At 31.8% G+C, this 17,533-nt stretch overlaps 1 protein-coding gene across 1 annotated transcript in view; it reads right to left on the bottom strand.

Moving 5' to 3' along the window:
• Positions 1-1,115: 1,115 nt before the first annotated feature.
• Positions 1,116-17,533, bottom strand: part of LOC122499692 (elongation of very long chain fatty acids protein AAEL008004) — a 35,427-nt gene continuing 19,009 nt past the window's right edge. The window contains exons 2-4 of the mRNA XM_043608173.1: positions 8,944-9,026; positions 8,018-8,289; positions 1,116-2,628 (exon numbers count right to left, since the gene is read on the bottom strand). Coding sequence (XP_043464108.1) covers positions 2,101-2,628; positions 8,018-8,289; positions 8,944-8,992 — 849 coding nt within the window. The 5' untranslated portion in view covers positions 8,993-9,026 and the 3' untranslated portion in view covers positions 1,116-2,100. The remainder of the gene's footprint in view (positions 2,629-8,017; positions 8,290-8,943; positions 9,027-17,533) is intronic.

Here is a 17,533-nt window from a genome sequence, read left to right as displayed (position 1 = left end):
GTTTAACAATGGATATTATTCGGCACAAATCTACTGCCAACTGGCAACCACCAGTCATAGATGTTGGGCCTGTTATCATGCTGCTGGGGCAAACCTAAAAATAAAACCACTAACATTTTTAATTAAAACAATTTATTGTGTAAAAGTACTCAATTTAAACTACAAATTCCGATAAAAAATTTGTAAAAACATTTAAAAATGGAGGCAAATTCAGTGTGCAAAAATAAAAGAAGTGATTTATAAAGAAAATAATATTCGTGTGCATACAAATAATTTTCTTTATTCAATTGTTTTATGTGTGTGTGTTAAACACACTAACAAACTTGTCTCTCTCCTCTGTGTGCGGTACTCACGCACTATTATTTCAATATAATAGTTAACTTCGTGGGTATAAAATATTTAGCTCGGTAAAAACCTAGCTCTGGAAAGTTCTACGTTTTGTTTCATCATCGTGATTCGAGTAGTTTACCTACCTGTGCGCCAGGAAAGTTTCCTAAAAAGGGTCATCGATGGTGTATTATAAATTCGAAGTGTGGAATTTATAATTCGGCAACCGAAAATACGGAAGTTGCCATTTTTGTATCGATTAATGGGTAGAACCCGTAAGTTAAGGTAAACATCGTTACACATATTACCATGCATCATTTAGAAGGGCATTCGCTCTGCAGCATTTTCGTGAAAATTTTGAATATTCTCTTATAACCCTCTGAGTCAGCCACTTTTTAATCAAATGAATTTTCGGTCAAGAATTGTTTCTGTGATTGATTTTTAGAAAAGTAGTAAAAATGTTTAATTGTTAGTAGCAATAGCAAAATAAAAAATTTAATTTAAGTTTTATATGTTACGTTTTAGAAGTTCTTACTCATTTGCATTAAATAACTAATTATTATTATTTAATAATTGAATTTCCTTGAATCAATAAAATGAACTTCAGTGGCATTATAGAGAGATTGTCTGCGCGCTCGTCGATTTGTTACATATAGCTACTCAATTACATTGTTAAATGTTTTTTAAATGATCAACAAACTAAATATTTAAGAGAAATAAATAAATTGTTTCAACTATTATTATATTGTTTGAGTAAAAACATTCGTAAGGTGAAATTAGATATTTTATTTGACCTAATTAAAATTTATTTGGTTTGTTACATGTTTTGTTATTTGAGATAAGCAGACGTCCTCCAAACACATTTTATAATAACTCCCTTATGAAATTAAATTCCTGTAAGAACATTATTAAAAAAAACTTTTATAAAATTAATTTGTTTGTCATTCTTATACCCATGGTCTATAGCTAAAAACAACTCTCATGGAAGTAAGACCTTAATCACCAATTTTTAAAATTCTTAATTCTATTCAAACAGTTTAATGAACTCTGTAGGAGAAAGGCATAACAGCATAATTACTTTTGCACCTTTGCGATTATGCTAGTTAAGTTTATAAACATATGCAACTTTGGTCCTTTTTGATTTATTATAATTTTAAAAACCGCCTCGTCGCCTTACCTTTTAACATTACTCTGGTCGCGTAACTTTTTTTGTGTTCATTTTATAAATACAGTGCAATGCAGACAATTATACAAATCATGTTTTCTTGTAAAAATAATAAATATATCAGTTGTACCTTTCTTTTACAGTATTTCAAGTAAAGAGAATCTTATTTTAGAGAATTCTCATTTTTCGTAGAAAAAGTTGTGCCAGAAAAAAGTAAATACATTAATTTCTATTTGTCTTATATCTCTCTTTTATATCTTCTACTGTTGTGTTTTATAAATACATTTTATTGACTTTACTTTATTAATTTATGCTTAATTATCAAATACCTTACGTTAAGAATAATATTTCATGAAATATACTAAATGATTCGAGGCTTAATATGGTAATGCGGTCTGGATCTTATTGTATCAACTAAAATTTAACCATTCAAAGCCAAAATAGAAAATTCTATAATGCTTAATACTCAATAATCGGTATAATATAAGTCATTTCGACAGGTCCTTTTTGACACAATTACAGATTAATACATATTTCACTATATCTGGCAATAATATTAAAGTAAAATTCACAATTATTTGTTGGAATTTTCTTTATAAAAATTTTATTTATTCAGCCTTTGTTTTTGGGGATTCATGAAATTGAATACCGTCATTAGTAACTTTTTTAAATTTACGTAATTCAGATCTTTTCGTGTAATTTATTACGTAAAAAGAACCAAAAAGATAGATAAAGAAAGCGGCGTTGACAGTAAGAAGAAATGATAAAACTTTAGGATAATTGCAGTCTGTGAAAAGAACTTGTCCATTATGAATGAGGATGATTGAAAATTGCACTAACTGCAGAGATGTTAAATATCTTTTCCACCAGAGATATTTTTGGATCTCAGGACCAAAAGCAGAGAGCATGTAATACGTGTACATGATGACGTGAATAAAGGAATTGATGACACCGAGAAGAGTTGACTGACCCCCTGGTACGTATCGAACACCAATCCAAGCACAAACTGGCATCATAGCATGATGATACACATGTAGAAAAGAAATTTGACGCTGTTTCTTTCTAAATACGAAGAAAACGGTGTCCAAAAGTTCTATCAATTTACAGATAAAATATAAGTAGACTCCTCTTGCCATCTGAAAATCAAACAAATATTATGTACATTAAAAGAATCAGCAAATAAAATTTTTTTCTGGGTTAAAAAATGGGACACCGTCCAACACGATGTTTACTCATAAAAGAACGATGCTGAAAAAGGTTCAAATTCTGCCCAGAAGGGCAGAAAAAAAGAGTATTTTTTAATAGCTTTTACCATGCTGAATCCGAAAATGACCATTAACAAGTTGCATACCTTGGGGAAAGGGTTGAAAAACTACCCCTAAGTCAGATATGTCATTAAAACCTGAAAATTTAAAATTAACATACAATTTTGTAGAATAGCGGACATTCACTCACCATTTAAATTACCTTTAAAAAATATCAACAGAAATAATAAAAAACAATTGCACTCTACAAAATAAAAAAACTACCCCCTCTGAGTCCTCTCAAATTCGAAAATTACTAAAATAATTTGAAGTATAAGATAATGCTACTTACTTTCAAATCATTATTTTCTACTTGTCCCAGACTTTTTCAGCGACATCCAACACATAACAAAGCAACCCTCTAACATGTTAAAAAACGACCCCCGCATCGCCCCTTAAAATCCAAAGCTTCATAAAAGCGTTAAATATCAAAAAATTAAATCTATTATTTTGCTGATCACTTTTTTAATTAAAGCAGTATTTTTCCAAGTATTATAAAACCTTAAAAGAAACTACCCTTTTTTCATCCCTTATACATAAAAAAACTTAAAGATCCTAAAATAGTTACTGATTATCCACACTCATCGGTAAAATAATTGGAATATCCAATCAATGAAGATAAGATACGCTCTCACCAACCAGTTAAGGAAGGATCATTGAAACATCTAATCACTAAAGATAAGGTGAACTGATAGCAACCAATTAAGGTAGGATCATTGGAATATCCGATCATTGAAAATAAGATGTTCTCTCACCAACTAGTTAAGATAGAATCAATAAAATACCTAATCACTGAAGATAAGATGAGGTGACACTAACTAGTTAAGGTAGGATGATTGGAGTATCCAATCGGTGAAGAAAAGATGAAGTGCCACAGACCAGTTATAGTAGGATAATTGGAATATCCAATCAATGAATAAATCATTTATTGGATATTCCAATAATCCAACCATAACAGGTTTGTGGCACTTTATCTTTTCTTCATCGATTGGATATTCCAATCATCCTTCATTAACTGGTTGGTGGCACCTCATCTTATCTTCAGTGATTAGATATTTCATTGTTCCTACCTTAACCCATTAAGGACCAGACGGACGAAAAATTTCAATTGACTTTGAGGACCTTGCTGTTTATTAAAATGCATAAAAAAATTGGCGCATACCATTTTTAATGTAAAATTTACTCTTGTTTCAGATTCTGCTGTTAAAATTTGTTTATACCAAATTGTTCAAAAAGTTATAAACAATTTTTTACAAAAAAACATGATTTTTCGAGACAAAAATTTCATTTCAGGCGTATTTTTATCGGAAAAAAGCAGGTAGATACTCTGAAAAGCTCAAAATATCGCGTCCATGGACCCTCAGCTACAAAACCCTGAAGCGACCAATTTTTTTTCAAAATGGCGGACGCTAATATGGCGGTTAAAACTTAAAAAATGGCTCACAAATGAAACATAGTGCTCCAACTTTTTCAAGTCACTGAAATCACCTGAAACTCGTTACTCGTTATGAAGTTGACGGCGAAAAATTTCTATGTGGCTGACGCCCAGTTATCGGTTTAAGGTAATTTCTGTAGTTTAAGAAATTTTTTTTTGTAGTTATTAAGATTAAATAAATCATTATGAAACCTATTTTTGTTCAAAATACACGGAAAGAAAAAGTCCGTCAATCATTAATAGACTAGTATATTACTTTGAGACGGGACACAAAATCATTGAATGGATAACATACTTTGAGTCACAATCAGTGACGAGTTGCTTGCTAAAATTTAGAAAACTGTCATCAATATATAAAACTCGTTCACTAAAATTTAGAAAACTGTCTATTAAATTTCCTATGACTATCAAAAGCATTCAAAAAATTCAACTTCTTTCAGAATTATCCCTAATTTTAGACACTATTTGGTACAGAATGAACACATTTTTTTCGTTGCACAGTTCTGATATTTTATTTACACTCTTAGACGCTTTAGACCAACACATTTTCGCACTTATAATAACTACACGTAGAAACGCACACTTATAACACTTTAAGTTTAGAAGCGAACTGTTCTTATATACCAAATAACAAAATTTTTCACAACTTGTGAGAAATGATTTTGCACTAATAACTACTTTTTAATTAGCGAGAAATATAAAAGAAAATATATTTTCATCGAGGTCAATTTCTAGACGCAATTCAACTGCAAATTATTAGTTAAGTTAAATATTCACATTACACATAATAGTATATAGGGATATGTATAGCAGACAGCAAAAACACATGGACTATAGAGAAACCGGAAGAAATGCGCATCGGTACACTGCGCAACAATGCGCTAGTGAAGAGCGCCGATTTAGAATACGAGTCAACTAACGTTTCACAAACTTTCACTAATGATTCGTAAACATTCAAACAGCCATTGATAACAATTCAGCATTAAATCTAAAACAATTGGTCACATACTGGCATTCTAATCAATCCATGACTCGTTTTCAATCGTTAAGTAAAGTTAAGTAACCATCAACGGAAAAAGAGTCCCGTCTCAAAGTAATATACTAATCCATTAATGGTTGACGGACTTTTTCTTTCCGTGTAGATGTACTGAGTTACATAAGATAATTTTTATAAAAGATAATATCCTATTCCAGCTTAAAGAACACACTGTTAAGTCCCCGGGTGTCGCACACCCAGTGTGCGGTTTAAGGATGGATTCGTAAGTGTGCGCTTTCAGGGTGAAAATGTCAAATTTGATCAAAACTTGTCACTCGAGGGTTTTTGGGGTCACTGATTATAAATTCGGTGTTAGTTCTTCAAAATTTAAAATGACAGTTTCAATATGGCAGAATTTTTTAAAAATTATCCTGATTGATCTAAAACTGTTTGTCGCAGATTTGGAAACTGACATTATATTCGTAATCAACGACGTCGATAACCCTGAAGTGACGAATTTTAAGTGAAATAGACGACATTAAAATGTTTCGTCCGCCATATTGGATCCGCCACCTTAAAGTTCAAAAAACTGACATAAGATTCGTAATCAGCGACCTTGAAAACCTACAAGAAAAAAGTTTTAGGTTAATTGGAACACCAAAAACCCCCGAGTGACGAGTTTTGAGAAAATTCGAAGAGTTTTTAAATTTGCGCCCACCATATTGAATCCTCTATTTCACATTTTCGAAAACTGACATCATATTCGTAACCAGTGACCCCAAGAACCCCCGAGTAGAGTTTTAGATGAATACAATTAATTTTTCAAAACTCGTCCGCCATATTGGATCCGCTATTTTAAATTTTTGAAAACTAGCATCATATTCGTAAACAGCGACCCCAAGAACCCCCGAGTAATTAGTTTCAGGCGATTTTAGTGACTTGAAAAAGTTGGAGCACTATGTTTCATATGTGAGCCATTTTTTTAGTTTTAGACGCCATTTTGAAAAAAATTAGTCGCTTTAGGGTTTTGTATCTGAGGGTCCGTGGACGCGCTATTTTGAGCTTTTAAGAGTATCTACCTTCTTTTTTCCGGTGAAAATACGTCTGTAATGAAATTATTTTCTTGAAAAATCTTGTTTTGTTGTAAAAAATTGTATATAACTTTTTAACAATTTGGTATAAACAAATTTTAGCAACAGAATCTAAAAGAAGAGTAAATTTCACATTAAAAATGGTATGTGCTAATTTTTTATATGCATTTTAATGAAAAACGAGGTCCTCAAAGTCAATTGAAATTTTTCGTCCGTCTGGTCTTTAATGGGTTAACTGGTTGGTGAGAGCACATCTTATCTTCAATGATTGGATATTCCAATGAACCCACCTTAATTGGTTGTTGACACCTTATCTCATCTTCACTGATAGGATATTCCAATGATCCTACCTTAACTGGTTGAAGTGAGCGTATCTTATCTTCATTGATTGGATATTCCAATCATTTTACCACTGACTGTAGATAATCAATAACTATTTTAGGATCTTTAAGTCTTTTTATGTATAAAGGATAAAAAGAAGGGTAGTTTCTTTTAAGGTTTTATAATACTTGGAAAAATATTGCTTTAATTAAAAAAGTGATCAGAAAAGTAATAGATTTAATTTTTTGATATTTAAGGCTTTCATGGAGCTTCGGATTTTAAGGGATGATGGGGGTTGGTTTTTTGACATGCTAGAGGGTTGCTTTGTTATATGTTGGATGTCGCTGAAAAAGTATGGGACAAGTAGAAAATAATGACTTGAAATTAAGTACCTAGCATTATCTTACACTTCAAATTATTTGAGTAATTTTCAAATTTGAGGGGACTCAGAGGGTAGTTTTTTATTTTGTAGAGTGCAATTGTTTTTTATTATTTCTATTGATATTATTTAAAGAAAATTTAAATACTGAGTGAAAGTCCGCGTTTTTACAAAAACTATATGTAATTTTAATTTTTCGGGTTTTAATGACATATATGACTTAGGGGTAGTTTTTTAACCCTTTTACTTTCCCCTTCTGGGTAGAATTTGACCCTTTTTCAGCATCGTTCTTTGATATATTAACTTCAATATTCCACTTTAAAAAATTTTCTTTGATAATGTTAATTAATATCTTAACAATGTCTTAAAAAAGATAATCTTAAGATGTCTTAAAAGCAGACTTAACGGCGTCTTAATGAGAATATTTAACACGTTCTCAATATGTCCTGAAAATGTCCTAAGTGTATACCCCAAGGACATGAAAAGTTAACCTGGACGTATAACACCACACTGTGAAACGCGTGACTGACCCGTGCGTTGGTTCTGATGCAAGGAATGTAGTGTTGCCAACTAATTTAGATTTAGAAAGTAATAAACTAATTATGAACTTTGTAAATATTCTATGGCGAGAGCTGAACAAGCCATGTTTTTACTAATAAATAACTATTTTTTTAGCAATGTAGAGTAAGCTTTAGCAGTTGGAAACACTACATTCCTAAATTCCTTGCGCAGAACTAAAGCGCTGTATGTATGAACTAAATGCTGTATCTACATGGCAAAGAAGACGCAACACAAACCCATCTGAGTTTGGTACGTAAGACGTATGCGGAATATTAAAGTTCCGCAAGCAACCGTCTTAAAGAAACAGTTGCGCCAATGTTTCCTGTAACCGCTTTGTCAACGCACAATAAAGACGATTGCGGGAACTTAGCTGCATTCGTCTTACGTACCCGACTCAGTTGCACTTAGGCCTTTACGTTTGCGAACGGAATACTTAATTAATAAAAAAAAACTCTTACCCTCATCGCTTTGGGATTATTAGAATAATCGACTGGTTGACAGCGAAAGCTGTAATCATTCCACCATCCAGCCATAAGTCCTTCATAAACAAGGTAAATACTTAGAAGAACTTGAATAAAGTTATATACAATTAATGTATTCCTCAAAGTATACGGTTTTCTATCTCTCATGTACCTCGGACCAGCTGAGGTGCTAAAGTAGATGTAAGAGACAACTATCATCAATAGAGGTCCTGGGCCTGTTACCAAAAACCAATCTTTTGTTCTAGGATCTGCAAAAAAAATTTGGACAATTATGACAAATTACCAACTTTACTGATCAACTGACAACTATGAAATGACAGTCAAACTCATAATAAAACTGTGTATCATACAATAATTCTCTAATGTATTTACTTCTCTTAATTGATAACTATTACAAACCGATGATAGTATACCTATATATTTTATTTGTTTATACACCCGTCTTAAGCTTATCTAGCTATTCAAGTGTTTACATTTGATACATTTTCTCTTACAATATTTTCTATACATAATACTAAATTTTGCCTGGACCACCCGTCTAATGTATTTTCTCGCCAGAGGAGAGGAAAACTGTAGAAAACTTCTCCTGAATACAACCGGTTTATCGACAACCGACTTCTAATGGTGTATACTGTACAATAGTCGACAGTGTACATCATTATACCTCGATATAATCGAACAATTAAGAAAAATGCATTTCAAGATTATACTACAAAATTATTCTCAAACACGGAAGGGGATAAAATAAAATTATATTAATGTATTGTGTTGTGTGGGTAGCTAGTATGTAAAGATATAAAGGCTTTCGCTGAAATATGTATAAACCTACATATCAATGAGATTACGACATTAAAATTATGACAAAATGTTGCAAAAACAAAAATTATAAATTAAATAGTTACCATTTTTATTGTATATGAGATCACGCCAATATTCAACGACAGACATCATTTTGTTTAATTTGATCCTCCTCTTGCAAAATTTGCTAAAACGAAAAATAATCATTATTGTGCATCAAAAGATATAGTAAGATGTTGATCAAAAATAATTTTATTTTACTTTATATTCATATGTATATACAATGTGATCTTTGCTCCCCTAATATAATCCCCCTAATCTATCCATTATGTTTAAAAAAAACATCTTTATCCTAGGTAGTAAAAATCGCTAAAATGGCAATTCGTGTTTTCCAAATATTTGTTTGGATAGACTGATGATCCAAATAATAAATTCAATCAATTTCATTTTTTCTTTGAATATGATAATTCAGCAACTCATTGGGACTATTTTTCTCAAGTAATTGATAGCCTGGTCTGTGAGACCATTCTCAAATTAAGCGAAGTCCACTTTGAAGATGCGGATAGAAATAGATTGTCTTCATCAAGTAGCTTTTTACATTTTTCTTTCACTTTCCTTGCTGCCGGGAACGCAGTCATATTTGGCGTCTAAGCTAAGTTTTTTTTATAAAAGAATGTTTGAATAACTACGATTGTCAAATATTTGTTACCAGAATTTTTAATGGTACAGTTTAAATTTTTAAAATACTACAAGTGATCACTTTAAAATGTTTTATATAACTACTTTGACAAAAAAATATTTTGTTGTAGTCGGAAAATGCCACTATTTAAGGTAACAAATTTTAGAGGCATGAAAAGGAACTTAGCTGTCGGTTCTATTCTTGAAGAGTTCTTCTATTCATGTCAGATATTAAAACTCCCTTCAAATGTTACAAAAAGGTAAATACATGGATTATTACAAAGTTTCAAATTACTCATAAGCACAAATGTAGGAAGAATGTGTTGTAAATTCTTAATATTACTTTTTTTTACTGATATTAATAAAAATGTTTTCACAACTGTAAACTTTTTGATAAGTTGCGTGCGAACTAGGAAGAGTCAAGTTTTTAATACAATGTTTTTTAATACTATTGTATTTTGCAGAAAAACAAACCAACAGCATTTCAACTTCTTCTGTAAATTCGAGAGTCAGTACCATTGTTCCTTTGGGGTCAGCGTCTATGGCAGACTACATGAAAAATAGCATCAAAGATTCTACATTAAAAACTGCCGAACATGTAGCTAGACATGTTCGGCTAGACATGTTCGTAATTAATAAATTCCCTAGGGGTTTTGCCTGTAAAACCTGGGATAATATGTCCGCTGACAACAAGTGTACATATTCTAATATGGTGCTAATATTCTGAAAATAATGGGATGCTGTATATTATGGAAGATAAAGATATAAGAAAAAGAAAAAAAATTGCACATCATGAAAATAAAGAAGCTGAAGATAATCGATTGGCAAATAGCAAAACTAAAACTAAATCATTAAAAAGGTTAAAACTAGAACAAGATGAATATGGATACATTGCGTATCAACCTTGTATGCCAGATGAAAAATCAAAAGAATGTCAGATGGAAAAAATAGAAGTTTTATTAAAAGACTTTAGAAAAGGACACCTGAGTGAAAAACAAAGGAAAGATTTATTAAATAAAACTTACTTATATCAATGTATTACCATCAATAAAAGAAACAATCAGAATTCAATGCTGTCTGAAATTCTTTTATTACATTGGCCACTCTTAATGACAGTGTCTTATTTTCTTGAACATTCTTCTGTTTTTATTGTAAAGAATGTTCTTAATACTTAAAACGAAAACATTGAGAAAAAGCGAACAACAACATATAATGATTATTGTTAATAGTTTGAATATCTAAATAACCGTCCAAAAAAATCCATAGATATAGGTGAAGAAATAAAGAAAGCAAGCAATGCTTGTAAAGATTTTAATAGCAAATTACCTAAAACGATTGCTATTTTTCTTATGCTTTCCTGTCATTTTGGAGAAAAAAAGCTCTTAACTCTTGTCATAAGTTTCATTAAAATATACAAAGAAGATTCTTTAAGACCAATTTTGTTCGTAACTGGAATATCGTAAATGTATTTGTTGAAATGTAAAAATTTAAATTGCATAAATTCAATTTTCAATAAATAGAATACAAAGTTTATTAATTTTCATTTTGTAATCTGTTTATGAACAATAGATCTACTCGCAAAAGGAAAACCTATCAAAAATAAGGCGTTTGTTACGTTAATGATGATCAAACTGAAGACTAAGTAGAATTAAGAATAAAAATAAATATAAGTTTGAGATATAAATGTATGATTTTATGTGCCTGTTTAAGATAAATGGAGTGTCATTTTCTAAATTTCTCCTGAAATATTATTACTTAAAAACTACTAGAAATTTTTTTATTCTTTTTATTTTTAATATTTTGTGTTTGTAGGTATTTTTAAGTATGATTAAATTCAAATACGAGAAGAGGACGGCAAAATCTCTACCATATGTTGTAATTTATTCAAGGTTGTGGTTTTTATTAATTATACAATCTAGTTCTTAGAGAAACACGACTGTTTTTGTTTTGATTATGGTATACAAGTCATAATCATAATTGCTGTAATTTTCTGATGAAGGCTCAGTGAAGAAATTAGAATTAAATAGCGCATTACTGTTTACAAAAATTGATATGGATCGATTTTTCTTACCATTTAACGTAGGGTAAGAAAAGCTGACATGAATTTCATATGGTCTGTGAGTGCTATAAAAACAGACTTATGCGAATTTCATACATTACTATAGCTGAAATGAAGCTTTCATTACTATATCTTGGTATTCAATAAAACTATTTAAGTTTCTGAAAGTGGTTTGAAATCAAAAAGTAGGATTTAAAATAACCTAGACTTAATAATTTCTTATAAACCATAATGCTCAGATGCACAATGTTATAAAGTTTGAGAACTTACTTCGGCAGTTAGGAATCGATAGAAAAATTTAACAATCATAACTTCTTGTTTTCATTTGCGTTCTATTGAATGGCGTAAAAAATTAACACAGCGCGCAGAATTAGACGCTTTTGATATTCTTTCTAATTATTTAAATTTAATCAAATTCTATAACTTCATAGGCTATTAATTATTGCAAAAATTTCTTAAAAATACAAACAATTAGTTAAATAAATTTTCAATTTAATTCCTTTGTTGGTGGATTCCACGACAGTTTAAGACACTTATTTTCATGACTTGTTGGGATCTGGCTGTACTTTTGTAAAATTACTTTTATAGTGATAAACAACTCCACTAAATATTTTTTCAAAATTTTAAAAATTACCAAAAATATGGCATTTTTAAAATTTGTGTCTTTTTTTTTAAATGCTATAACTTTGGTTCTAATTATCCGATTTTGGATTTTAAAAAAAGGATTTCTTTAGTTTTAAGTATATTTGAAGTTAAAATTAATATAAAAAAAAATTCAAAAAATTTTTTTTTTTAAATTTTAAAAAATTCAAAATTCGTTTTTGAAAAAACATCATCTTCGATTTTTTTCAAAATTTTACTAAATGTTAGGGCAAATGTGCTTTACATGTCCTGTAAGTTTTATCTTGGGATCTCAAAGGGATTCGGAGTAAAAAAATAAAACGTAACCACAAATTACGAACATATGGGGCAAAATTCCTCAACTGCCTAGGTAAAACAATGAATTTTCTCTAAACTTTGCTAAAATGTTACTATTATTAGTAAAAGTGTAAATATTAAATTTTTTTTAAATTTGATAAAATATTTTTTGAGTTATGCAGTTTCAAAATTTTGATTTTTTTGAAAATATCTTTTTTTCGATTTAATATTTTGATAAGTAAAATTAATCCAAATATGAATAGTGATTTTTAAAGGGGTTTTCACGGGCTATAAGCTGGTGACCTTTTTTCTATGAGCCATGTGAAAATCAGAGTGGGACCATGAGGATTTTTGAGAAAAATAATAATTTATCATTATTTTACATAGAAAATGATGATTTATAATTAATTTCTTTAAAAAGTTCCCCAGGTGCGAATTTAGGTTGGCCGCCACAGTTTGAAGGTTGGCCCAAGGTTGGCCTAACTTTGGCAAGCAAAGTTTTGGTTGCCAGAGTTTGCCCAACTTTAGCAAGTACTTGTGCCCACAGTTGGCCCGACTTTGCAAGCCAACCATTAAATGCAGAGTTTAACCAACCGTCGGGCCAACTTTGGCGACAAAGGTTGGCACAACTTATCCAAACGTAGTTTAAAAGACTTTCAGTTTCGGTTGGCCGAACTCTGGGGCACGGTTGGCCCAACAGTTGGCAAAACTATGTGAAACGCAGTTTAAATGACTTAAACTTTCTTGGTTGGCCGAACTCTGGGCCACGGTTGGCCCAACGGTTTGCAAAACTCTGTGAAACGCAGTTTAATTGACTTGATTTATCTTGGTTGGCCGAACTCTGGGCAACGGTTGGCCCAACGGTTGGCAAAACTCTAGAAACGCAGTTTAAATGACTTAAACTTTCTTGGTTGGCCGAACTCTGGGCCACGGTTGGCCCAACGGTTGGCAAAACTATGTGAAACACAGTTTAATTGACTTAAACTTTCTTGGTTGGCCGAACTTTGGGCCACGGTTGGCCCGACGGTGGGCAAAACTTTGTGAAACGCAGTTTAATTGACTTGATTTTTCTTGGTTGGCCGAACTCTGGGCCACGGTTGGCCCAACGGTTGGCAAAACTCTGTGAAACGCAGTTTAATTGACTTAAACTTTCTTGGTCGGCCGAACTTTTGCCACGGTTGGCCCGACGGTGGGCAAAACTTTGTGAAACGCAGTTTAATTGACTTGATTTTTCTTGGTTGGCCGAACTCTGGGCCACGGTTGGCCCAACGGTTGGCAAAACTTTGTCAAATGCGGTTTAAATGACTTAAACTTTCTTGGTTGGCCGAACTCTGGGCCACGGTTGGCCCAACGGTTGACAAAACTCTAGAAACGCAGTTTCATTGACTTAAACTTTCTTGGTCGGCCGAACTTTGGGCCACGGTTGGCCCGACGGTGGGCAAAACTTTGTGAAACACAGTTTAATTGACTTAAACTTTCTTGGTTGGAAGAACTCTGGGCCACGGTTGGCCCAACGGTTGGCAAAACTCTGTGAAACGCAGTTTAATTGACTTGATTTTTCTTGGTTGGCCGAACTCTGGGCAACGGTTGGCCCAACGGATGGCAAAACTCTAGAAACGCAGTTTAAATGACTTAAACTTTCTTGGTTGGCCGAACTCTGGGCCACGGTTGGCCCAACGGTTGGCAAAACTATGTGAAACGCAGTTTAATTGACTTGATTTTTCTTGGTTGGCCGAACTCTGGGCAACGGTTGGCCCAACGGTTGGCAAAACTCTAGAAACGCAGTTTAATTGACTTACATTATTTTGGTTGGCCGAACTTTGGGCCACGGTTGGCCCGACGGTTGGCAAAACTTTGTCAAATGCGGTTTAAATGACTTAAACTTTCTTGGTTGGCCGAACTCTGGGCCACGGTTGGCCCGACTGTTGCAGCTTAAATATACATTTTGCGTTATGCACTCCCATGTGAGCGTAGCGTAGTGGTCTGTGTATAAGTCTTCGGTGCGTTAGGTTAGGGGTTCGATCCCAGCGAGCGATAGATATTTTCGAAAATGTATGTATGAGATTGTGTTTAATAATAATAGGTAAAGGTTATATCTGATGTTCCCGCTAATAATAACGTGTTAATTGTTTAAATAATGTAGTTTTTTAATAATTTTTTACCTTTGGCTGTTGAAGTTGGCCAAACTTTGAAAATTGTGGTTGGCCCAACTTACGCATCTAAAGTTGTGCCAACTTTGGCGTCAGTCTTTGGACCAACCATTGAAATGTATAGTTGGCACAACATATGCATTGTAAGTTGGGCCAACTTCCTTATGTGTTGTCGGGCCAACCATCGTCGCCATTAGACGGTCGCCGTTATCATCTGTATGGTTGGCCCAACCTCTGGCACGAGAAGTTGGACCGACTTTGTAAAAGTTGGCCCAACTATGGGCCGACCAAAAAATCGCACCTGGGTCCATGGTCATACTCTGATTTTTACATGGTTTATATGAAAAAAGGTAAGCTTTCGATTGGGATAGGTTACAAAAAAATAAAAAACACCGATTTTGAGATACAGTAGAACTTGGTTAATACGATTCTCTATGGACCGCACTAAGAATGCGTCTTATGCGGGAAAACGTATTAGGTGGGATATAAAATGTATGTTTTTAATTGCAGGGACCACCATAAATGAGCGTCTTAAGCGGGAAATCGTATTAAACGGGATCGTATTAACCGTGATCTACTGTATATTGAAATTAAGAATTTGACCTTGAATTTCAAGGTCAAATTGACAGAAAACAACTTTTTTTCATCACTAGCGTATAGCCCGTGAAAACCCCTTTAAAAATCACTATTCATATTTGGATTAATTTTACTTATCAAAATATTAAATCGAAAAAAAGATATTTTCAAAAAATCAAAATTTTGAAACTCCATAACTCAAAAAATATTTTATTAAATTCAAAAAAAAATAATATTTACACTTCTACTAATAATAGTAACATTTTAGCAAAGTTTAGAAACAATTCATTATTTTACCTGGGCAGTTGAGGAATTTTGCCCCATATGTTCGTAATATGTGGTTACGTTTTATTATTTTTCTCCGAATCCCTTTGACATCCCAAGATAAAACTTACAGGACATGTAAAGCACATTTGCCCTAACATTTAGTAAAATTTTGAAAAAAATCGAAGATGATGTTTTTTCAAAAGCAAATTTTTGAGTTTTTAAAATTTTGAAAAAAAAAATTTTAATTTTTTTTTATTTTAATTTTAACTTAAAATATACCTAAAACAAAAGAAATCGTTTTTTTAAAATCCAAAATCGGTTAATTAGAACCAAAGTTATAGCACTTTAAAAAAAAGACAAAAATTTTGAAAATGCCATATCTTTGGTAATTTTCAAAATTTTGAAAAAATATTTGGTGGAGTTGTTTATCACTATAAAAGTAATAACTTTACAAAAGTACAGCCAAATCCCAACAAGTCATGAAAATGAGTGTGTTAAACTGACGTGGAATCCACCTGTTATAAATATTTTTTTTTCTATGCAAAATATATCTTGGCAGGAATGCCGCAGGAACTAGTGCAATCACCCTATATAATAATTTCTATATAATGTATATATCAAAATTATTTTTAACAAATTTTTAATTTATTTATTTTTAATAAACAATTTGAAAAATCCATATGTTCTGCGCTAGCTATCAACTTTATTTAAAAATGTATCGATTCTATGTAAATCCAAGTTCATTGTGGCAAAACTAAAAACTTAGTTAGGGCCATATTTGTCCAATTGGGGTTTATTTGTTTATGACAGTGCGCGGATTATGTCGCACTTAAAAAAGGGAAAAAAAGGGAAATGTTCTTAAAAGGGAAATGTCTCCTTGAGTGGAACACTTTTCTATTTACTCAAATAAAATTTTTCAGTGACGGAGATTTGAAGATTATTATGATATTGCTACAAAACTTTTACAATTTTTCAAACACAATTATTTTCATGGGGATTTTATAAAGAAATAGATTTAAAAAAAAATTTCGTACTGTAAAATGAACTTAAATCTTTAAACGCGTTTTTCTCCAAATCGCATTTTTAAATTTGGTGACCAAAATAACTTGAAAACTACTGAACCGAACTTTCTGAAATTTAGCAGGCTTATTCAATACATAAAAATGTAATCTTTAATTGTTCAATTTTATTTTTCGATAAAAATGGTTGTTCGATAACCGAAAACAACGAATTTTTTTAGTAAAAATCGAAATACGAATTTTGATTGTCAGCCATTTTTAAAAAATGCATATTTTTATAAATCCTTCGATTAAAGACTAGTTTATAGTGTTATTTAACTAAATCTATTAACATTTTTTGTTTCACATGATTCAGTTCCCTACAATTTTGGTCACCGCAAAACAAAATAATAAAAACAATTTTCATTTATCAGAAATTTCTAACAAAATTATTCAATATTTTTTAATAAAAAAATACTAAAATGTGTATAATATATGTACTTTCAGATGATATATTGATCGTTTAAAACAGTTCAGCAGTTTTGCATTTAAAAAATTCACGAAAATAGCCTATTTTTTTGCGTTGCAACTGTGGGTAACCCCTTAAACCCTACTATAGTCAAATATGGATCTAAGTTTTTATTTTTGCAGAATGAACTTGAATCTATGTAGTTTTGATACATTTTTGAAAAAGTTGTTAGCTAGCGCAGAACATGTCAATTTTTCAAATTGTTTATTAAAAATAATTAATTTTTCATCAAAAATAGTATATTAAGCAACAAGGGTATAAAGTCAGCCATTTGTTTACGGTGATTTTTGTGACACGAGTGGAGGTCGAGGGCGCCCCGAGACCTCCACTCGTGTCACAAAAATCATCGTAGACAAATTGGCTGTCTTTATTCCCAAGTTAGGGGCCGTTCATAAACTACGTCACACTATTTTGCATAATTTTTCCACCCCTCCCCTACCCACGTCACAAATTTTACATGCTTTAGCGCCATTTTTTCTACAGAACGACACAAAAAATGAATTCCAACCCCCCCCTCTA

Source organism: Leptopilina heterotoma, unplaced genomic scaffold, assembly GCF_015476425.1.
Source record: "Leptopilina heterotoma isolate Lh14 unplaced genomic scaffold, ASM1547642v1 Lhet_172, whole genome shotgun sequence".
Classification (NCBI taxonomy): domain Eukaryota; kingdom Metazoa; phylum Arthropoda; class Insecta; order Hymenoptera; family Figitidae; genus Leptopilina; species Leptopilina heterotoma.
This window is presented reverse-complemented; position numbering and strand designations above follow the sequence as displayed.